This window comes from Mustela nivalis, assembly GCF_964662115.1.
Source record: "Mustela nivalis genome assembly, chromosome: 17".
NCBI lineage: Eukaryota > Metazoa > Chordata > Mammalia > Carnivora > Mustelidae > Mustela > Mustela nivalis.
Genome location: NC_139036.1, coordinates 46,556,220 through 46,579,873, shown reverse-complemented (window position 1 = coordinate 46,579,873; position 23,654 = coordinate 46,556,220). Strand labels below are relative to the sequence as shown.

General features: G+C 37.3%; 1 protein-coding gene across 6 annotated transcripts in view; it reads right to left on the bottom strand.

Annotated features, from left to right (window-relative positions):
- Positions 1–23,654, bottom strand: part of EFCAB3 (EF-hand calcium binding domain 3) — a 163,484-nt gene that overhangs the window by 65,734 nt on the left and 74,096 nt on the right. For 5 of the 6 annotated variants that reach the window (XM_082706472.1, XM_082706473.1, XM_082706475.1 and 2 more), the window contains 9 exons: positions 20,174–20,227; positions 19,191–19,295; positions 11,174–11,227; positions 10,503–10,607; positions 8,772–8,825; positions 4,826–4,930; positions 4,433–4,486; positions 3,564–3,668; positions 774–827 (listed from right to left, as the gene is read on the bottom strand). In XM_082706472.1, the coding sequence (XP_082562598.1) occupies positions 774–827; positions 3,564–3,668; positions 4,433–4,486; positions 4,826–4,930; positions 8,772–8,825; positions 10,503–10,607; positions 11,174–11,227; positions 19,191–19,295; positions 20,174–20,227 (690 nt within the window). The remainder of the gene's footprint in view (positions 1–773; positions 828–3,563; positions 3,669–4,432; positions 4,487–4,825; positions 4,931–8,771; positions 8,826–10,502; positions 10,608–11,173; positions 11,228–19,190; positions 19,296–20,173; positions 20,228–23,654) is intronic. The other variant, XM_082706474.1, reaches the window with a different exon arrangement.

The following is a 23,654-nucleotide window of genomic DNA, read 5'->3' as shown; positions in this document are numbered from 1 at the left end:
TTCTCACAGGGATTACTTTAAAAACCCTTTAGGGCTCTACTCCCTACTGCTACCTGTTCTCCACATAGAATCCAGGACGATCTAATAAAACCATAGGTCAGATTATATCACATTTCTGGTCTAAAACCTGCAATGGCCTTCCATTTCTCTCAGGACAAACCCCAAGTCCTGGCAGAGATTTCACAGTCCTGACCAATTTTGCATCCACCACCTCTTTCTCATCTCCTATTACCTTTTTCCTTCCTTATTCAGCCTCAGCTACATTAGCCTTCTTGTTGTTTCTTGAATAGTCCAGGCATGCTCCTGTCTTTGGGTCTTAGTCCATGGCCTCTCTGCCTACAACTCTTTTCCTAGAAGTCTTCACATGGATAAAACCCTCACCTCCTTCAAGTATTTGCTCAAATGTCACCTTTTCAAAGAGGCCTGGTGATCTGTTTGAAGCCACAAGTGCCTCCTTCCCCCTCCAGTCTCCTTTAGTTTCCTTTTCACTGTTTTCTAAAGCATCTATCACTTCAAACCTACTTTATAATGACTTATTTATTATGTTTATTGCTTATTTCCCCTGGTAGCATGTAAGCTCCAGAGGATCAACAATCTTTATTCTGTTTGCTGATGTATCATAACTGTAGAACAATGCCTGGCATGTAGTAAGTGCTGAATAAACAGTTGTTAGGTGAATAAAGGAGGGAGGAATCACTATTGTGTTAAAAATATAGTTCCGTATAAAACTTCAAGACCACATAATATAATCTTCATCATAACATCTCACTCACCTGTGATATTTTTAACTTCATCCATCAACACATTTAAGTCGGTCTTTCCATTACCTTTAAGACAAAAAAGTGCCAAAAAGATTTTTAGAAAAATTATGAAACAGAAACCCAAAATTCAACCATTTAGAAACATTTTTCCTAGAAGTTTATTATTTTTTCATGTCATCAATTTAAGTTAATATAGCTCCTGTATTTTATGCTATCAAAATCTATACAGCACAATACATGAGGCAAGGTTTAAAGCACTCTCCTGTCCTTCAAGACAATCTGCTACTTATTAGGTTACTCTTTCCAGGCACTGAAATGACCTCTTTTCAGGGTCTGAAATTTATTTTAAAAAATATTTTATTATTATTTTTCAAGATTTCATTTATTTACTTCTCAGAGAGAGAGAGCACAGGCAGAGGCAGAGGGAGAAGCAGGCTTCCTGCAGAGCAAGGAGCCTGATGTAGGACCCGATCCCAGCACACTGGGATCATGACCCGAGCCAAAGGCATCTGCTTAACCAACTTAGCCATCCAGGCATTCCTCAGGGTCTTAAATGTTTTGAGAGTTTAAAAATCTTGTTTAAAAATGATGCTTCCATTTTGTCAGTGCTGACCTTACCTTTGGGCTTATGATCACCTTGGCATCAAGTAATCCTCTTAAAGGACAACGTGTTGGTATGCATGCCTGGCTGCTCTTAGGTTGCTAACATGGTAATAACATTGATGTATTCAGTTAAATTTCCAGGTATGATGACAACACTTTTGTTTCGCAGTGTCTATTCTCAACTGGAAGTCTTTTTCATAGATGACGCACTTAGTTTTTTTAGTATATTTTTCCAAGTCTGAAGTTATTAGAGGCCAGTGGATACATTTTTAGTAGTTTGTAAAATTGCAAGTTTGAGAAACACTGGATTGCAATGTTAAGCTTGTAGTTAAAAGATGCTACTGCTCTAATAGGAAAGATTCTGTCTGGAACCTTAAGCTGTCTACAGACCTACTCTTTCTCCACTTATAACTTAGTCAATGGTGTCAGTCCATCACCACTCAAACATGTTCATATTCTAATTTTATGTGTAATAATAATCCTAGGATTGTAAATTCCCCCAAAGGTGAGAAACCAAGAATCATTTTGTACTCCTACTACTACTTCAGCATTGGTTTAAGGGTCTGCACAAGATTGATGACCCAAAGAAATTCTTACTTATAATTAAGTTCCAGTAAAATGCAAACATATTATAAAGAATGAATTAGCTTTGAAACCATACACATATCTTAGGTTCTCAGATACGGAATTTTTCCTTGCTTATTCTTTTTTACATCTTTTCAATTATGATAATCTTTTCTTGGTATCCTTTTATAATTTTATAGCATTTATGATGATGATGATGATGAAGAATATTATTATGTTATGACTTTCAAGTAGGATAAGGAAGAACCTTTAGTGGAGAATATTCTGTGACTATAAAGGACAGATCCCCTTATGTCTTTTACTTTGTGGTCTCTAATCAGCTCCATTGAGACCCCTGGACCCCTGAAAGAGTTTTGCATTCTGTTTCAAATGATGCCACAGATATACAAAGTAGTTTGTAAGAATTAGTTTAGAATTAGCCTCACACTTTAAATCATTGTGCTGGTATCTTTTCTCAAGTTTCAGTATACTATAAAAACAAGGCAATGACAAATATCTGCATTTATTGAACAGGTTGATAGATTAAAAGAGCTATGAAAGGGATTAAAAAAGCAAAGAAAAAGTCATTTTTGGAAAAACTGCTTACCTCTTATTAAGACAAATGATCTGAGGATCTAGTACAGTGCCTGACACATCACAGGCATTCAATTCAAGTTTATGGAATAAAAGAATGAAAGGTACTACTGATTTAGAAAAGCCCGTATTCACTGACTTGGATCAATCTTGCATCTTTTTTTTTTTTTTAAAGAATTTTATTTATTTACTTGACAAAGATGACAAGTAGGCAGAGAGGCAGAGAGAAGCAGGCTTGCCGCTGAGTGGAGAGCCCAATGCAGGGCTCGATCCCAGGACCCTGAGATCATGACCTGAGCCCAAGGCAGAAGCTTAATCCACTGAACCACCCAGGCGCCCCTCCAATCTTGCATCTTTACTATTTCTTCAAGGGCACAGATGTCTCTTAAAATATCCTCGTGAATTTTCCTCGATTTTACTGGCATGAGTCTAATGTATGCCAATTAATTACATGAAGTGCTGCTATCTGTCTTCTTAAATTTATTAGTTCTGGAAGTTCATGGCAGTATGGCAGAGTGGCTAAGAGACAGTTTCTGGAGCCAGATTGTCTGTCCACCACTTACTAGATCTCTGAATTTAGGCACACTACTCGATTTCTCTATGTCTTCACATATAAGTTTCCTTATATGTGAAATGGGAGTAAAAACAGAACCTGCTTTGTAGAGTTATTTGCAAGATTAAATAAGGTAATATACACAAAGTGCTTAAAACAGTGCCTTGCATATGTCAGGACCACGTAGTGTCAGTCATTGTTATTTAATGCTGGGTTAGCAGTAGGGACTCAAAGATTAAAATCTGAGTATTCTCTGTTAGACCCTGGCATTCCTGTGAAGAGTGACACTTGCCATTTATATGGGGCAGCATTCTTGGTTATCCTTCCCCAAGTGATAACCACTGTGCCCAGTTTGGTAGCTATGCTAAAGGCCTCACTCTTTCTTTTTCTTCCTCTCTTATACATCCTATCTTCAGTCATTCCAGGTCTGAGACCAGCCTCAAGTCCAAAGTTTTGCTCACGGGTATACTGTCACTCAAAACTCTCACCATCAAGTGGTAGACAGTCCTTCAGTTCCTGAACTTCTTTCTCCTTGAGATCAAGTCCCATGATTTCCAAGAAAGTGTCCACCTTATTTGGAGACACCTTCACCCCTTAGGGAAGAAAGGGATGAGACATGAAAAATATTTGCAATGATGTCAAGAGTGGGTGATTATAGATCATGCCTAGGTATCGGTACTACATAGACAATGAAAAGCAAAGAAAAATTAAACCAACCAAGTCAATGTGGTTTTGGTAACTAAGTCAGGAATTCCTAAACCCTGATCTGAGGGATTCTGATAGGACTTTGAGGAGAAAGTGAGTGGTTATGGGTATTTGTAAATCATGGCAAAGACTAAAATCAGCCTCTTTACATGTGTTCACACAGAAGAACTCAAAACTTGCCAAATTAATGGAGAATTATAAATCCATCTATCCACCCATCCACCCATCCAGCCAGCCAGCCATCTGTTGAGTCAGATAGACAGCCAATCCATGGATTTACTCTGTTATAATCCTCTGGGAAACTTTTAAAGAACATATGTTTCTAAATACTATCTCTGGAAATTCAAGATCAATATGACTGGAAAGGAGCCTAGCTATTTGAATGCTTTATTTCCCCTCTTGTGATTCTGATATACAGCTTTATTCTGATATACAGATTAAACAATGAACCACTGCTTTTTGGTTACTGTATTTAAACCATTTTGGTGATGGCAGTGTGCTTGAAGCATATAAAGAATAACCACTGACTTAACAAATAGTTGGAAACGTTGGATTAATAATCTGAAAATTGTAAAACAGGATGAAATTTTGAAAATCAAAGCAAAGCTTGGTGACCTGTTTTACTTGCCTTTTCATCAAGCTTCTTACTCACCTTCAAGAGACTCTAACTCTTTCATCAATCTGTTCACATATACCTTTCCTTTGTCTGTAAGAAAGGGAAAAATTCAAGTTTCAGGCAGTAGTGTTGATATTTAAATGAATTTAAATGGAACATGCTTAAGTTCAGAAACATAGACTTTGAAATGTTTTATTCTAAAAATTTATATTATTTTACTTTCAAGAATAAAACAAGAATAAAACAAGCTTGTTTCACCAAACAAGCTCTTTGGTGAAATCATTTTGGTGATGGGGGCAGTGGAGGGGGGCATGAAACATTCGTTATAGAGTATTAGTTATAAAAAGTCCACATACTTAACTCTCCTTGAGGGTCACTGTGATTTTTTTATGCCCCACCCCCCACCAGTATGATATTTTTAATGCTTACCATCGACTGGAAGCTTGTTTTGTAGGTCCAGGCCTTTATCTTCTGGAAGCGTTATCCCCATTTCCCCCAGAAAACTATCCAGGTTACTAGTATCAACCTTCTCACCTTTAAAAAGTAAAAGGTGGTAATGGTTGAAAATCTGAAGAATAATGATCCTATATTATAAAAAAATGTCCATATGACATTTGCTGATTAAACAATGAAGTAAACCCAACAAGAATGCCAGCTAAGACATAGTCTTAGAGCTTTTTGGCTAAAACAGTGATGATCAAATGTAGGCTGGGAGTTAGGAGATGTAAACATTCACCAGTATATGGGTAGAGTGAAAGAACAATCAATAAGGAAAATAATGTTGTTGAAATATAATTTTCTGCCAACATTAAAATCTTCATTTTGCAGAGACTTCTTAATTATATATAATGGAACCATATGGGACTTTTCTCCAGGGGCTACTTTCTAAGCCCAGACTGGCTCTCTGTCATGCCTCAGGGATTTGGTGGGCTTGGTTTCTTCTCTTCTTGGCAGCTACTACCACCCAGTATACTCTTTGGGCTTCCCTAAGGGTGGCTAGGAAAATAGATGCACGAGAAACGAGTCTTCCAGCTCGTTTCTTTTTAGTGTCCCAGGAATACTAGCACATAGATATTTTTATTGTTAGGGCTTTAATATAAGTGCTACAATGAGACAGACAAGGGAACACTAGACTATCCCTAAAAAGCGTAAGACACAAAGCTAACAAGTTTTGTTTGGTAATGGACTTGATTTTAGTTGCTGGGTATAAGGGCAGGATCACCACTTATCCTTGCCCCCTGTAGCTATTCCCCAATCTGCTTGTGGGATGGCTATGCGAAATTTTCCTTCATGATGGCTTGTCCCTCTAGCTTGAAGAGGCAGTTTAGCAACAAAAACAACAAAATGGTAATTATGTGAGGTGAAGAATGTATTAACTAACCACATTGTGGTAAACATTGTGAAATACATATGTGTATCAAATCATCACGTTGTATACCTTAAACTTACACAATGTTAAATATCAACTGTATCTTAAGAAAGCAAGAGGGAAAGAGGGAAAGATGCTATTTAGGTAGGCAGTTTGGACCTCCTAATCATTTCTAATTACAGAAAAAGAAAAGTCTTGCTTTTATTTATTTTTTTTTTAATTTCTTGAGGAATCTCCACACTGTTCTCCAAAGAGGCTGCACCAACTTGCATTCCCACCAACATTGTAAGAGGGTTCCCCTTTCTACACATCCCCTCCAACACATATTGTTTCCTGTCTTGCTAATTTTGGCCATTCTAACTGGTGTAAGGTGATATCTCAATGTGGTTTTAATTTGAATCTCCCTGAGGGCTAGTGATGATGAACATTTTTTCATGTGTCTGATAGCCATTTGTATGTCTTCATTGGAGAAGTGTCTGTTCATATCTTCTGCCCATTTTTTGATATGATTGTCTGTTTTGTGTGTGTTGGGTTTGAGGAGTTCTTTATAGATACTGGATATCAACTTTTTGTCTGTACTGTCATTTGCAAATATCTTCTCCCATTCCGTGGGTTGCCTCTTTGTTTTTTTGACTGTTTCCTTTGCTGTGCAGAAGCTTTTGATTTTGATGAAGTTCCAAAAGTTGATTTTCGCTTTTGTTTCCTTTGTCTTTGGAGACATATCTTGAAAGAAGTTGCTGTGGCTGATATCGAAGAGATTACTGCGTATGTTCTCCTCTAGGATTCTGATGGATTTATGTCTCACATTGAGGTCTTTTATCCATTTTGAGTTTATCTTTGTGTACGGTGTAAGAGAATGGTCAAGTTTCATTCTTCTACATATAGCTGTCCAGTTTTCCCAGAACCATTTATTTATTTTTTCAAATTAAATTAAATTCCAATTCAACTAATTAACATGTAGTATATTATTAGTTTCAGAGGTAGAGTTCAGTGATTCCTCAGTTGTGTATACACCCAGTGCTCATTATATCATGTCCTTGTCTCAGTGTCCATCACCTAACTATACCATCCTGCTGTTGGCGAGGATATGGAGAAAGAGGAACCCTGTTGAACTGTTGGTGGGAATGCAAGCTGGTGTAGCCTCTCTGGAAAGCAGCATGGAGCTTCCTCAGAAAGTTGAAAATAGAGCTACCCAGCAATTTCCATTACTTATATATAACATCCCAACTTTGGTTAGACTCTTGGGACTTCTCAGTAGGGTTTTCATATATATATATATTCCTCATCATATATATTCCTCAACTCTAGTTCCTATTCTCTATCAGAGTTATCCCAAATCATCAACACTTTCCTTAAAGTCTTCTACCTCACCACTGGGCACTTTCTTTTCATAGATGATTCTGTTTCCTACTATACAGAGAAAATTGAAGCTTTTAGGTAAAATCCTCTGAATTTTACTTCCACAGGTATGTAGATTCTCTGTATCAGTATCCTTCCTGACTTGAAGTCTGATGGTCTCAGAAAAAGATGTGGCCTCAGATTCTTACATATTTTAACTGCCTAAGGTTTAGTTTCCTTTAGGTGTCTTACAGGAGCCTCAAACCTGATATGACCAAATGGAAACTGTATCTTTACTTCTAAATTTACTTTACTGAATTCCTTATTTTGTTCAATGTCACTGTCACCCACCCAACTAGCCAGCTCAGAAACTGAGGTGTCATCCTTCATTCCATCCTTTTGTTCTATCTCTATACCTGATCAGTAACCAAATTCTATGGATTCTATATCCGTAACATCTCTTCTCTATGTCCCTTCCTCTCAAGTCTCACAGAGAATGATTTACTTCTGCCCTTTATTGTCTTTTGCCTGGACAATTACAACATGCTCTCTCACTAGTTTCCTTGACTCTATTCTTGTACATGTACCTTCATCTGTCCTTTATACTTCTGCTAGAGCAATGTTTCTAATATGCAAATCTAATCACATAGACTCCTGCTTAAAACCCCGGAATGCCTCCCCATTCTGTGCAGATCAAATTCATACTATTCTATTAGGTATTCAGGGTCCTCCGTGATTTATAAGTCTCCTATGGCTGTAACAAATTACCAAAAACCTGGTGGTGTAAAACAATACAGGTTTTTTTCTCTTATAGTTCTGGAGGTCAGAAGCCCCAAATTAGTTTCACTGAGCTGAAGTCAATGAGTTAGCTGGGTGGTTCCTTGAGGAGACTCTCAGGAAGAATCCGCTCCCTTGCCTATTCTATTTCTAGAGGCCACTTACACTCCTTAACTTCTTCTTCTGTCTGTAAAGCCAGCTGTGTAGCATCTTGCTTCTGTTGTCACATTGCCCTCTACTTTTTCTGCTATCCACTATCACTTTGCTTCCCAGTTTTAAGGACGCTTATGATTATATTTAGCACTCAACTGGATAACCAAGGATAACCTCCCCATCTCAAGACCTTAATCACACTTCCACAGTCTTTTTGGCTATATAAGGGAACAGCCACAAGTTCTAGGGATTAAGACCTGGATATCTTTAGGAGCCATTATTCAGCCCACCACGTCCCACTCTTATTCTCTAAGTTTATTCCTTGCCAAACTCCCGACAGCATTTATGCTTTAGCTACTCCAGCTTTTTTCTAGTTCCATAAAGTATCATACAGTTTATCATTTTTGTGGCTTTTATTATTATTTTGTTTCCCTATCAGGAATGCCCATCCTACTCTGAAAAAACTGACCTAACTTTTGAGGATGTGCTCATGTGTTGCCCATTCTATTAAAGCATTTCCTAATTTCTCTTCCTCAGGTACAAGTGACCATTCTGCCCCTTCTTTACTTTGTGTAGGTTTTTAACATAGCACTGATGACATTTTACTGTATTTATTCATATGTATTTGTAAGTTTTTTTCTTGGCCCAGCTAAATAAGCTCCTGGAAGGTTGGTTTTTGTTGGTTCATACTTGGGATATAGAGATGTCGAATAATGAGATAATAAAGATCTAACCCACCTGTAAAAAGATTTCCTTCATCCATTACCACATTCACATCAATCTTCCCCTCATCTGTAAGATAGAATTTTATGTGTAATACAATAATAGAGAGAAATAGAAGACATAAAAGTCATCACTGAAGTACAACACAAAATTCAGTAAATTTTAATGATTTGCTCTAGAATTTTATCCTATTTTCTTATTAAATGGAAAACGTGGAAAGACAAAGCCCTGATTATGAAAGAGATACTTAATTTCATATTTCTAACCACAGTTTTTATTCTATTAAGATAAGCTCCACATAGCAGAGCACTGGGCTGACACTTAAAAAATAGCCCCCTCAGGGCACCTGAGTGGCTCATTTCATTAAGTGTCTGCCTTCAGTTCAGGTCATGGTGCTGAGGGGTCCTGGGATTGAGCATTGGGCTCCCTGCTCAGCGGGAAGCCTGCTTCTCCCTCTCCCTCTGCCTTTCTGCCGTTCATGCTCTCTCTCTCTCTCTCTCAAATAAATAAATAAAATCTTTAAAAAATAAAAATAAAAAGTAGCCCTCCATTTTCAGATAAGGAAGAACTCCATTTTATTGATTATGATGCTGAACAGCATCTTAAAAGGGGCAAATGTTTCAATAGGAAAGATGGGACTTGAGCATTAATAATGTCTATTTCTGTACTGGAATGATAGGTGGCACTTAGCTGTGTTCTTTCATTATGCACACTCATGATATATTTAAAAAGCTTTGATCAATCTAATCGAAATTTAATAAAAATTTTTAAATTTTATATTTTTAAAATCTTTATGTAGTATTTTCCTCTTAAATGGGGGTATGTAGAAGGAACAGCCTGAGATTGCTAATGCCTCACAGGAAAATGTCTCATCCACTCTCATGTATTTCAACTAGTCTCACAGAAGACTTAGGATAGTCTGAAACAGGTCTGTAATGCTATTTCCTGTGGGCTCATTGACCTGAAAAGTAATATCAGGGAGATGGCTGATACTTTCACAACCAAAATCCCTGTTGTGGTATTTCAGTAAACTTTCAAGATATCTGGAAAATATAATAAGAAAAAATACCTCCATCTGGGGTACCTGGGTGTAAGCAAGCACTTGTAAGGACAGGCTCCATCTGCACTGTGCCTGTCGCCTGCTGGAATTTCCATGGGTGCTTGTTTTCTGGGGGTTGTCCCAGCATTTTTTTTTTTAAATCTTACTTCCAGTATAGTTAATCTACAGTGTTATATTAGTTTCAAGTATACAATATAGTGATTCAACAATTGTGTACATTACTCACTGCTCATAACGACAAACACACTCCTTGGTCCCCACGGAATGCACCCCCCCTTTTTTTTTTTTTTTTTTTTTTTACTAGAGAATTTCTATATATCTTCCGACAAGTCTTTCCCCAATTCCCTACTTGGCCAACTTAGCTTTTCTCACCTTTAGGATCTTACTGAATGCATTTTTAGTATTATAGCACAACCACATAGTGTTATGATGACCTGTCAGCATATATGCCTCCTTACCAGACTGAGTGAACTCCTAGAGGACAGAGAATCTGTCATCTTATTTTTATATTCCTAATACCTATGTATATTAGGCGCTCAAAGTCCACTGTAGGAATTGATGAGTTCTTGAGGACTGGGCCCTTAACTTTCTTTCTTTTTTTTTCTTCTTATGTTTCTACACATTCTAAATATACTCTCAGAAATTCTCATATATGAATGCCAAGTTTCGCAGTAGAAGCAGCTTACCATCAGCAGGCAGCCTGCTGAGCAGGTCAAGGTATTCCTCTTCTTCCAGGTCAAAGCCCATACTTTCCATGAAGGGTCCCAAATTATTAACATTAAGCTCCACTCCTTAGGGAAAAAGGGGATGGGAGTGAGAGAAGCAAATAATAATGATAAAGTAAAAACTGCCAGGCATTATTTAGAGGGAGTATAATCAAAGAATAATAAATTCATTTAAATGAAAAGAGCTATCATGGGCATCAAGAACAGAATCTGTTCCTCACTTTTGTCCAGAGGATTATAGCTCTCATGAGACATTTATAAGGAGAAAACTAAAGGATTAGGCCAGTCTGTTGAATTCTGGTAAGACTTCTGCCTTTATAATCCTACTCCAAAAATGGGACTTGAAATGATAAAGACAAAAATAATTCCTTTTAATGTAGTTACATTAGAAGTTGTAAACGGCCTGCCTCTCTGCCTACTTGTGGTCTTTGTCTGTCAAATACATAAATAAAATCTTTAAACAAACAAAAAACCACTACTGCCTTAAAAAAATGTTGCAAACTATGAGACAAGAATACTTAATAAATAAATGGGTTGGGTTGGCAAATTTGTCATCACCAAAAATTAATGTGGATTTTAAAACCTAAATGTAAAACATAGGGAGTCTCAATTTTACCTGACTGCTAACTTACCTTTGAGAGACCTTATGCCATCCAGCAATCTATGCTTATACAGTTTTCCAGCAGCTGTGGGATAGGACACAATAAAGGAATTGGTAAGGGGACCTGTTGTATTAATTCAAAACATAGCAATTTCAGAAAGGACAACTCTTAAAGTTTTACTCATTTTTTTTCTGTTTATATTCCAACTTAAGAGTTAGACCAATGGCAGAAAGCTCTCAAGAGTAATCTACCCACTTTATGATTTGACAATTGAAACAGTTATTGGTGGTGTCTTGCCATACTTTTTTCATATCTTTTCATCTAATTCTCATTTCCTACTCTTTTGCATAAGGTCACACACATTAATGCTCCCAAGGGTAAGAGCAGATCCAGTGGGACTCATGAGTGAAGAGATGGATGCGTTCTGAGCTAAACAACCTGATGGCCACAATAGGACATCTTTGACTATTAGCATTTAACATGTCTACATGTTTTTCACATGATATCAAATAGATATTGTTTTAGATATTTTCATTGACAAGCCCATGAAAATAAATTCCACAAGGTAATCCCTTACTGAGCTCTCTAATCTGTTGCCATCACAGGCTTCATAGTTTACAAAAATTCAAATATAGATTTCTATTTCTACATAGATGACGTGCTACATGAATTCCTGGCTCCTTTCCCAGAAATCAACCCTGAAGAAACCGAAGTCTGAGCAGAAGCTTGGATTCTAGGAATGAAATGAAAAGCCACAGCGACACCAGTGGGTGATGGAAAGCTGTCCCGGTGTGAGCGTATGTGCTTACAGCCTAGAGTGGAGGGCTTACTGGCAGTGCAGTTAAGGACCAATTAGGGAAATACTAAAAGAAACTTCTGCCCTCATCTCTCTGTACTATGATTCTAAGATTACCATTGCCCATCCTTTTTTTTTTCTACAGAAAGTAGCAGCAAAACCTAGATCCCTAGTGCAAGTGGAAGATAATATCAGGGCAGCATATAAACGCTTCTAGAGAGAGGACTGGATGTAAACAGGTGAAGACTGACAAGCTGCCTCAGGTATATTATCCTCCATCTCTCTTCTCAAATCTCTACAGTTGCTGGATTACAATCTGTACAGGTTGCCTTCTTCCAGTTCTACTCCTGAATTTGAAGGTGAAACTGGCCAGAGGTGGTGCCTGGAACAATTTCAGATCAGTAAAATGATCAACAGTATTTGCATCTCTCTGCCCTGGGGCTCATCACTTCCCTTTTCCCTTCTTCTTAAACCCAACAGGCTGATGTGGAAGAGAGCTTGACTTTACCCCCTGACCTAAAGCACATTTTCAAACACATTAATGATGTCCCGAGAACAAGGGCGCACAGGACCAAAGTAACTCATCATCTGAGGAATACCACTGCTCCAAAAACAAACCACAAAGAAACAAATGGAATAATATATTCCATTTGAATAAGAATTATTGGAATTAAAGGGCCAGGAATATAAAATAAGCATGATAGAGGGGCACGCACCTGGGTGGCTCTGTTGGTTAAGTGTCAGACTCTTAATGTCAGCTCAGTTTACCATCTCAGGATTGTGAGCCCGAGCCCTGCGTTGGGCTCCCCACTCAGTGGGGTCTGCTTGAGTTTCTTTCCCTCTCTGTCTGTCTCTACCCCTGCTCCTGCTCTTTCTCTCTGTCTCTCAAATAATGTTCCCTAGCCACTGGACCTAGGGTCATCTTCCTAATTAGTCTGTAGCTTGTCTGTAGGTTCTTTTGTTCCTTTTTTCCTTTCTCGCTGTCTCCCTTTGTGAACTAGTGATTTTCTGTCAGTGATATAGTTTGACTCCCTTTTTAAGTCTATTTTAAGCTTAATTTCCATTGCATACAAAAATTCTACCTGTTTAAATCCCTCCTCACATTTTATGTTTTTGATGGCACAATTTGCATTTTTATATTGTGTATCTATTAACAAAGTATTGTAGCTATAGTTATTTCAAATACTTTTGTCCTTTAACCTTTATACTAGAGTTAAGTGGTTAACACACGACCATGGTGCACATTAGAGGATTCTATTCTGATTATGTACTTACTTTTACCAGTGGCTGAATATTGTCATACGTTTTCATGTTACTTATTAGCATTCTTTCATTTCAGGCTGAAGAACTCTTTGAGGCATTTCTTGGAAGGCATGTCAAGTGATAATAAACTTCCTCAGCTCCAGGTTGTCTGGAAATACCTCTTCTTCATTGCTGATGGACAATTTTGCTGGACTTTAATGTATTCTTGGTTGATGGTTTTTGTTTCAGCACTTTGAATATATCATCTTACTCTCTCCTGGCCTGCAAGGTCTCTGCTCAGAAATTTGCTGACAACCTAATGAGGGTTTCTTGTAAGTGACAAGCTTCTGTTCTGCTGCTTTCAAAATTCTCTCTTCATCTTTGATTTTTGATACCTTTATTATATTATGTTTCAGCAAAGGTCTCTCTGGGTTGAATTTTTATTGGCAACTATGAGCTTCATGAACTTGGGTGTTCAAATCTCTCCCCAAATTTGGGAGGTTATCAGCCCAGTTTAAAAAAAAAAAAAGCTTTCTGTTCCTTTCTCCTTTTCTCCTTCTGGTATACTTAAATTATGTGTAGATTTTTTTTCTCTTAATGGTGTCCTATAAGTCCCATAGGCTTTCTTTCTTTCTTTCTTTTTTTTTTTTAAAGATTTATTTATTTATTTGACAGAGATCACAAGTAGACAGAGAGGCAGTCAGAGAGAGAGAGAGAAAGAGAGAGGGAGAGAGTGAGAGAGAGAGAGAGAGGGAAGCAGGCTCCCTGCTGAGCAGAGAGCCCAATGCGGGGCTTGATCCCATGACCTGAGCCCAAGGCAGCGGCTTAACCCACTGAGCCTCCCAGGAGCCCCTACTTTCTTTGTTCCTTTTCATTCTCTATCCTTTTTGTTCCTTTAATTGGATAATTTAAAATGATCTTTCTTCAGGTTCACTGATTCTTTTTTTTCTGCTTGGTTCAGCTGGGTTTTAAAGCTCTTTATTGAATTTCCCAGATCAGTAATTGTATTTTTCAGCTCCAAAGTTTCTGTTTGGTTCATTTTTACATTTTCCATCTCTTTTTTGAACTTCTCATTTTGTTCTTGTATTGTTTCATTTCTTAAATTGTTTTTCTGAGTTCTCTTATAGCTGAGTATCTTTAGAACAAGATACTTTGAATTCTTTATAAGGTATCTTTAAAACAAGATATTTTGAATTCTTTGTTAGGCAATTTGTGTATCTCCATTTCTTGGGGGTCAACCACTGGAAGTTTTCTGTGTTCCTTTGGTGGTGTCATGTTTCTCTAATTCTTCATGATCCTTATAGGCTTGTGTGCGTGTCTGTGCATGTAAAGAAGCAGTCTCCTCTTCTGACTTTATGGACTGTTTTTGGTAAGAAAACACCTTCACCTGTTTATAAGGTTATACTTGAGTTGCGATTCTGGATCTAGCAGTGTGGGGTGCCAAGAGGGGATGTGTGGTGGCTCCAGGTCTGGGGGTATGTGGTGTCTTTTCTGCTTACATTTCTGGGATCCATGACATCATAAACTGCACATTTCTTGGTGAGAACTGTGGGAGATCCAGAGTGGCTTCAGGGGCTTTTGGGGTGCTTAGAAGCACCCACGGGTCCAGTGGCTAGGGAATAGGAAGGTGGTAGTGGTGGCTAGAGCTAGTGGTTTGGACATGCTCAGCTGTGGGAGCTGGTGCAGGTGCATCTCTAACAGCAGGGGCTGGCTGCAGATACACTCCTAGTGATGAGGCTGGCTGGCTTCTGCGAGCCCAAAAACCTGTGGAGTGAAGACTTCAGTGGCAAAATCTGCAGGAAGTCTGCAGTGGCTGTTTTGACAGTTGGTTTCTTCAGCAGCAAAAGCTGCTGGGATCCTCTGTGGAGCATCCTGCTGGGGTCTGTAATGAGGTCTTCAGTGATGAAAACTGGGGGTTATTTTTAGTGTTTGCAAGGGCTGCTGAGGTCCTCAGCAGCAATAACTGTGGGAGTCATTTCCAGATGGGGTCATTTGCGGATAAGGCCACTGGAACTATGGTTGCTCCCACTATGTGCCTGATACTGGGATCCCCTTCCCTTTTTCTTCATTTTTAGCCATCTCTAGATGTCTCACTTTCGTTGGTTACTGGATGGAGTGAAACATAAGCAGGTCCTTTGTGTAGTGCCCCCAAAGTTTGGGGAAGCTGGTCATACAGCCCACTCTCTTTTTCTTGTGAGGGGAACTCTTTTGGGCTGGAGAGTTCCTTCTTGGCAGTGAGAAGTACTGGTCTAAGGGATGGGATGATGTAGGCAAAACAAAACTGCTCTTTTTACCCCCTTTTTGGCGATCATCTTCAGGGTTTTGTTTTTGTTTTTAGTTTTTTGTTTTTGCTCCACCATGTTGCTTAAAGTTTTTAAGTAGACTCCTGAGGTCTCCCAGGGTTGTTTTCATTTGTGGATAACTGTCTATTTTTAAATTTTTATTTATTTTTTAAAGGTTTTATTTATTTACCCCCACACACATACACAGAGAGAGAGAGACAGCAAGCGAGGGAACACAAGGAGGGGGAGTGAGAGAGGAAGAAGCAGGCTTCCCACTGAGCAGGCAGCCTGATGCCGGGCTCCATCCCGGCATGGGATCATGACCTGAGCTGAAGGCAGATGCTTAATCAACTGAACCACCCAGGTGTCCTCTCAAAGTAGTTTCTTAAGAAATGATATTTACACAGAATTTTTTTTTTCTGACACTCTTCTCAGAAAATGTCTTATTTTGAAATATGTGAGAATATGAATTTTATTCTCACACTTGATGGATGTTTTAGTAGGATATAGAATTTCCAGGTGGGAGGGACGCCTGGGTGGCTCAGTTGGTTAAGCAGCTGCCTTCGGCTCGGGTCATGATCCCGGGGTCCTGGGATTGAGTCCCGCATGGGGCTCCTTGCTCGGCGGGGAGCCTGCTTCTCCCTCTGCCTCTGCCTGCCTCTCTGCCTGCCTCTCTGTCTGCCTGTACTCGCTCGCTCTCTCTCCGTCTCTGACAAATAAATAAAATCTTAAAAAAAAAAAAAGAATTCCAGGTGGGAAAAAATTTTCTAATAATTTTGAAGGTATTACACAATTGTCTTTCATCTTCAGGAGTTGTGAAGTCTAGTACCATTCACATACCCCAAGCTTTTTAAGTGACTTGCTTCTTTCTCTTTGGAAACTTTTTAAATCCCTTTCTTTCTGGTATTCTGATATTTCACAGTATATTCTGGTGTGACTCTTTTTTTGCTCCTTGTGGTTAAATCTGGAGTCACATTCTTTCCAATTTGGAGACTTTTAAAAATATGATTTATTTCACAATTTTTTCCTCTGTTTTCTGTTTTGTCTTTCTTGGGAATTCTTCTATTATTCAGTTGTTGGATTTCTAGGATTATTTTTCTTATCTTTTTCCCTCCTATTTTTCATCTCCTTTGTCTTTTTGTTCCAATATTCAAATTCATCCTCTAGCCCTTCCACCCACTGAATTACTAAATTTCTTTAACTTTTTTCCCAAAAAGCTTTAAAAAATTAAAAAAAAAGATTTTATTTATTTATTTGACACACAGAGAGAGATCACAAGTAGGCAGAGAGACAGGCAGAGAGAGAGAGAGGGGATGCAGTCTCCCTGCTGAGCAGAGAGCCCGATGCGGGACTCGATTCCAGGACCCTGAGATCATGACCTGAGCTGAAGGCAAAGGCTTAACCCACTGAGCCACCCAGGCGCCCTAAAAAAAATTTTTTTTTTTAAAGTGCTCCCTTTCCACAGTGCTTCCTATCTTGTTGCATGGCCTCCTTTTCTTATTTTGTAACTAGGGATTTTCTCATTTTTCTAAGATATTAGTTAAAATTATTTTGAATTATTTTTCTCCTTTCTCCTTGACTACAGTATTCCCCACTTATCTGCAGTTCTTCTTTCCCTGGTTTCAGTTACCTGTGTCAACTGCTGTCTGGAAAAAGATGGCTTTCCTTCTGATGTGTCATCAGAAGTCCAATAGTAGCCTAACGCTAAATTACAATATCTACATGATTCATCTCACTTCATCTCATCATGTAGGCATTTTATCATCTCATATCATCACAAGAAGAAGGGTAAATACAGTACAGTAGGATACTGAGAGAGACAGAGAAAGAGGTCACATGCATGTAACTTTTATTACAGTACAGTATTATAATTGTTTATTATTAGTTATTATTGTTAATCTCTCACTGTGCCTAATTTATACATTAAACTTTATCATAGGTAGGTATATATAAGAAAAAACATATATGGAGAGTTTGGTATTATCCATGGTTTCAGGCATCCACTGGGGGTTTTGGAACATTTCCCCCACACATAAAAGGGATGACTGTATTTCCTCCAAGTTCCTTCTTTGTTGCTAGTTCTTATTTCTGTCTTTTATATCACAGAATTTTCTTATACATCATACGATTCTTGGTGAGTTTTTTTTTTGTTTTGTTTTAGTAGCACAAATGTCTTTTCATTGCAGGTTAGAGATGTCAGTATCTGAATAAGCACCTCCCAGCATCTAGGGAGGCCGGTGGGAGAAGAGGCCTTGGAAAATCTCACCATGCAGTATGTTGACTTTTACTTAATCTCCCTGTTTCATTAGAAAATTCACTCCCAAACTTGGCTGTGTCGGATGTCCCAGAATCTTTCTAGTTTAACCTCTCCAGAGAGTAAATGTCTATGTAGCATGTAGCATGGATAAGAAATACTTGCTTAACTGTGGTTTGAGGAAAGGGATCTGTAGATCACACTGCTCTTTTTAAAGCCTTTCTACCAATTCTTCTATTTTCAACCATACTCACATTCCTGACTTTGGAGGTAACAGGTGTCTCCACTTTCTGAGCATTTTATAGTTTTGTGACATGAAGTGGCTACCTTTTTTTTTTTTTTAAAGATTTTATTTTTGAGTAATCTCTACACCCAACCTGGGGTTCAAACTCACAGCCCTGAGATCAAAAGTCGGATGCTCTACTGACTGAGCCAACTGAGTGTCCTTGAAGTGACCTTCTTGTTTTGCTTCCCCTTTCAGGCTCAGTTTTCACCTTTTATGGTCTTTCATACACTTTCTATTTTTTGAAATTTAATTGACACCTCTTATCTGCTATAATGTTGTCTACTCTTCTCTTAGTTTTTGCGGATTACGCCTTTTTAAATTTCTTTTACATCTTTTTAGTATTTTAGGAAGTTGTATAGATAAATGCAAATATTAAAAAAGTGCAGTGTTTATCCAGAAGCTCAAAATATGTATCTCTGTCTTATCTACTCAACCAGATTATGAACTTTTTAAGTGCAGAGACTCTTTTATTTTAAGCAGCAAGATTCTGGCATATATCTCCATAGTTCCTGAATCTAGAAAAATGACTTAAATATAGAAATTATTTTAATAAACATTGCTGGGTTTTTGAAATAGAAAATCTAATAACTATCTTTATTTTATATTTTAAAAAATTTCTCATGTTTCCATAGATATTTTATTATCCTCACCATCATCATAGATATGCATTGTTATTAACTTATTTCATAGATAGATTATATCTGAATTATTGATCAGACTGAGTCAAATTAATAAAGTGTTCCTCCACATAATGTGAATGTGTACTCTGTGATTGACCAACATGATACTGTACATGATTCCCCAAACTTGCCATGGTAAGGAATGCACCTTCACCTTTTTCCTTTTATTTTTAGTCCTTGGAACCTCCTACCATCAAACTTTTCAGGCTTGTTTGAAGTAATAACCACTCTGTGAAGCCTTAGACAATCCAGGGATAGTTGGTCAATATCTCCTTTGTACTTTCATAGCAATATAGATATTATTAATATTAGAGCACATATCATAGTGCATAGCATTTGTGTTTTTGTTTTGTATGTGCTGTCCATCTTTACACTGAGTGCTTTTAGGACATGGACTTTGTCTCCTTCATCTTTGTAACTTAGAGCCCAGTATTATGTCTAGTAAAATGGCAACCAATTAACTTTTACTGGGTGTATGAACACCTCATTGGCAAAGTAAACACTCACCATCAAGTGGCAAACTCTTCATCAACACAGGGTTATCCTTTAGCCTGAGTCTTAACCCTATGTTTCTCAGAATATTTTCCAGGTCTTCAGAGTTAACTTCTTCCCCTTAAAAAAAAAAAAAAAAAACAAAGGTAAAAGCTCAGACTTCAAGCTTTAAGTCATCATCATCATCATCATCAACTATGTTTGTGTAGCATCATTCTCAAATATAGAATAAAAAGCAAGGGAAACATTAAGTATTGTCTAATTACAGAAAATTAGGAGGGAGATTCAGAAATAGAATTTCTTTTTTAAAGATTTTATTTATTTATTTGGTGGAGAGAGACACAGTGAGAGAGGGAGCACAAGCAGGGGAAAGCAGGCTTCCTGCTGAGCAGGGAGCCTGATGTGGGGTTCGAACCCAGGGTCCTGGGATCATGACCTGAGCTGAAGGCAGATGCTTAATGACTGAGCCACCCAGATGCCCAAGAAATAGAACTTCTTTTTGGTAAAAAAGGGTTCATCAGTGTTGGGAACAAGGTATAGTATGAAGAAAGTTGGGTGTTTTAAGAGCCCACTAAATTAACTGGTGTAAATAATTCTGCCAGCATGTAATATTTGCTCTATTGTTTTATTTTTGTCTAAATTATGAGCTTGTTCACATAGTCATATTACCTGTATGTGTAATCTGCCTTGGCATTTCGCTATTGGAATAGTAGAAAATAAAATTATATTATTGAAAAACTCTAAAGAACATATGGGTTGTTATTTATGCATTACCCTGTGGCCTTTCAAATAAGATGTAGGTAACAACTGATTATAATAGTGAATAACATTTAATTTATAAGGTTGTTTCTTTAGTTACAGGTACATTACCGTTTAAGAGAAATATAATAACAGGATTAATATATCATGGATAAAATAACAGAAAATACTTTAAAAATAACTTCTTAAGTATTAAGAGGTCATTTTTTTATGCCTTATCATAATTTCTTCTCACTCACCCAGAAGTGCACCCACTTCATCCAGAAGTTTATCCAGTTTAACTCTTCTCTCCCCTATAAGGCAAGACAAAATTTAGATATAGTCCTGCTATGAACTGAATTGTGTCCCCTCAAATTCATATTTTGAAGCCCTAACCTCTGATATGACTATTTGTAGATAAGGCCTTTAGAAGGTAGTTAAAGGTAGTTGTGAGGCCCCAATCTGATAGGACTGTGACCTTATGAGAACAGGACAATACCCCTTTCTGTCTCTGTCTCTCTGTTTCTCCCCCTTTCTCCACCTTTTCTATTTCCCTGCCGTGTAAAGACACATTGAGAAGACAGGCTCTGCAAGAAAATCCCCCTCAGGAACTGAATCAGCTGGTACCTTGATCTTGGATTTCCCTGAATCCAGAACTGTGAGAAAATAAATTTCTGTGGTGTAAGTCACAGACTATGGTATTTTGGTATGGCAGCCCAAGTAGACTAATACAGGTCTCCATTACATAAAATTCTTAAACTGCGGAGTAAAGTATAAGGGTTTATCAGTTTCCCAAAGCTGTTTCCCCCCCAAATTAGATATTTTATTTTCACACTATAGAAGCACAAGGTTGAAAAAAGAAAAAAAAAAAGCTAAATATGGTAGATACGTCTGTTCTATTCATTCAACTTTTTCTTTTTGTGTTCCTCATTTACCAGAATGGAAGAAGAGAAATTATTTTCATTTTTTGTTTTTTATGTCAGCTTTATTGAAGTATAATTAGCCAATACATTTGTAATATATTTAAGGCGTACATCATGGTAATTTGATATATGTATACATGAAAGGAGTACCCCACCTAGTTAACTAACACATTTATCACCTCACATATTTATCTTTTTGTGTATGTGAGAACATTTGAATTTTCTACTCTTTTGGCAAATTTCAGTTATATAATATAGTGTTATTAACCACTATAATATAGTGTTATTAATCATACATTTGGTTCTCTGACCGTGCTCATCTTATAGTTGAGAGTTTGTGTCCTAATGCCATTTTGTTAATAATTATTTTCTGGCCATTTCATAATTCCTTTGATCCTTTCTTCTCTTGGTCTTTTCTTTTGTAATTTGATTATTTTCTTAGTGGTATGGTTAGAGTCCCTTCTCTTTATCTTTTGTGTATCCACTATATGTTTTTGCTTTGTGGTCACTACGAGGTTTACATAAAACATATTTATAACAGTCTACTTTAAGCTTATAAGAACTTAATGCATACCCAAACTACACATTTTTATTCCCCCCCATTTCATAAAGCTTTTGTTCTTACAACTTATATCTTTTACCTGTGTATCCACTAACAAATTAATGTAGTTATAATTATTTTTAATACTTTTGTCTTTTAATGTTCATACTAGATTAGTAAGTGATTTATCTTTGAATATTACATTAGAATATTCTGAAATAACTGTTTACCTTTAGTCATGCAATTTATATTTTCATATATTTTCCCGTTACTAATTAGCAACCTTTAGTTTAAATCTGAAGAAGTTCCTTTAACATTTCTTGCAAGGCTACTCTAGTGGTGATGGACTACTTCAGCTTCTGCTTATCTGGATCAGAACATGATCTGAGTTGAAATGATTCAGGAGCTTAACTGATTGAGCCACCCAGGTGCCCCTGGAAAACTCTTGATCTCTCTTTCAATTCTGAAGGACAGCTTTGCCAGGTAGAGTATCTTTGGTTGGCAGTTTTTTCCTTCACACAGTTTGAATATATAATGCCATTACCCTCGAACCTGCAGAGTTTCTCCTGAAAAATCTGCTGATGGTCTTATTGGGCGGCGGTGGGGGGGGGGAGAGTTCCTTCTATATAATACATTTTTTTCTTTCTACATTTAAAATTTCCTCCTTCCTTTTAACTTTTAACAATTTAATTTTAATGTATCTTAGTTAAAGTGTGGCTAGTTTTGTTTCATCTGATCTGGAACTTCCTGAGCTTCCTGGATCTTATTGTCTGTTTCTTTCCTCATGTTAAGTAAGTTTCTAGGCATTATTTCTTTGAATAGGCTTTCTGTCCTTTTCTCTCTCTCTTCTCCTTCTGGGAGATATTGTGAAGTATGAATATTTGTTTACTTCCTGGTAGCCCATAAATCCCATAAGCTATCTTCACTCTTTGCCATTCTTTTTCTTTTTGTTCCTCTGTTTGAGTAAATTCCACTGCCCTGTATATGAGTTTGCTAATTCTTTCTTCCACTGATCTAGTCTGCTGTTGAACCCCTCTACTGAATTTTTTAGTTCAGTCATTTTATTCTCCATCTCTGGGATTTCTGTTCGGCACTTTCTTATGTTTTCTATCTGTTGAAATTCTCACTTTGTCCATACATTATTCTCTTGACCTCAATGAACATCAATTTTATGATCATTATCTTGAACTCTTTATCAGGTAAATCAATTATCTATTTCATTATGGTCTGTTTAATCTTGTCCTTTGCTTGGAACATATTTCTTGCTTCTTCATTTTCCTTGACTCCACTGGTTTCTGTACCTTACATAAAAGTGCTACCTCTTTTATTCTTAAAATTTTTATTTTAAGTTTTTGTTTGAATTCCAGTTAGTTAACAAACAGTGTTATATTAGTTTCAGATGTACAATATAGTGATTCAGCACTTCCATACATCACCCTGTGCTCATCACAAATGTCCTCCTTAATCCCCATCACTTAGTTGACCCTTCCCCTCACTTCCCTCTCCTCTGGTAGCCATCAGTTTGTTCTCTATAACTAAGAGCCTGTTTATTGATTTGTCTCTGTCTTTCTTATTTTTTTCCTTTACTATTTTTTATGCTTCTGAAATTCCACATATGAGTGAAATCTTATGCTATATATTTTTTTCTGACTTATTTCACTTAGCATAATACTCTCTAGCTTCATACAGCTTCATCTATGTTTTTGCAAATAACAAGATTTCATTCTTTTTTACAGATTAATAGTATTCCTTTTAAAAATATATAAATTTTATGTGGTATACATATCATCTTTATCATCTTTATCCATTCATCAATCAATGTCTTGCTAGACTGGTCTCATGTAGGAGATAAACCTTACTGTTAAGCTTAGCCTGAGTTCCTTGTTGTCTCAAACCTTTGTGATTATTTAAGCTGCCCTCTTTTTTTTCAGTGGCTACCAGTAGTTGAGGGTATGTCCAGACTTGTCAGTGTTCCAAAATGGAAGATCTCAGTCAACATCTAGATGTAGGCTGATTTTTTCATTTTTTAACTTGTCAAATATTTGCTGGATGCCTCCTTATATGCCAGGCCCTATTTTCAGTGCTGGCAATACAAAGCAAACAACATTAAATCTCTGCTTCTGTCGCAACAACTACTAAAGTCAAAGCAACCACTGGGTTATGAATAATTTCAGACCAAAAATAGAGCATTGCAATAAAACAGAAATTTATTTAAAGTGCTTTTACTATATCCCTGTTCCTTGGCTCTCTTTGGTTTATCACTGTATCTTTGTTTCT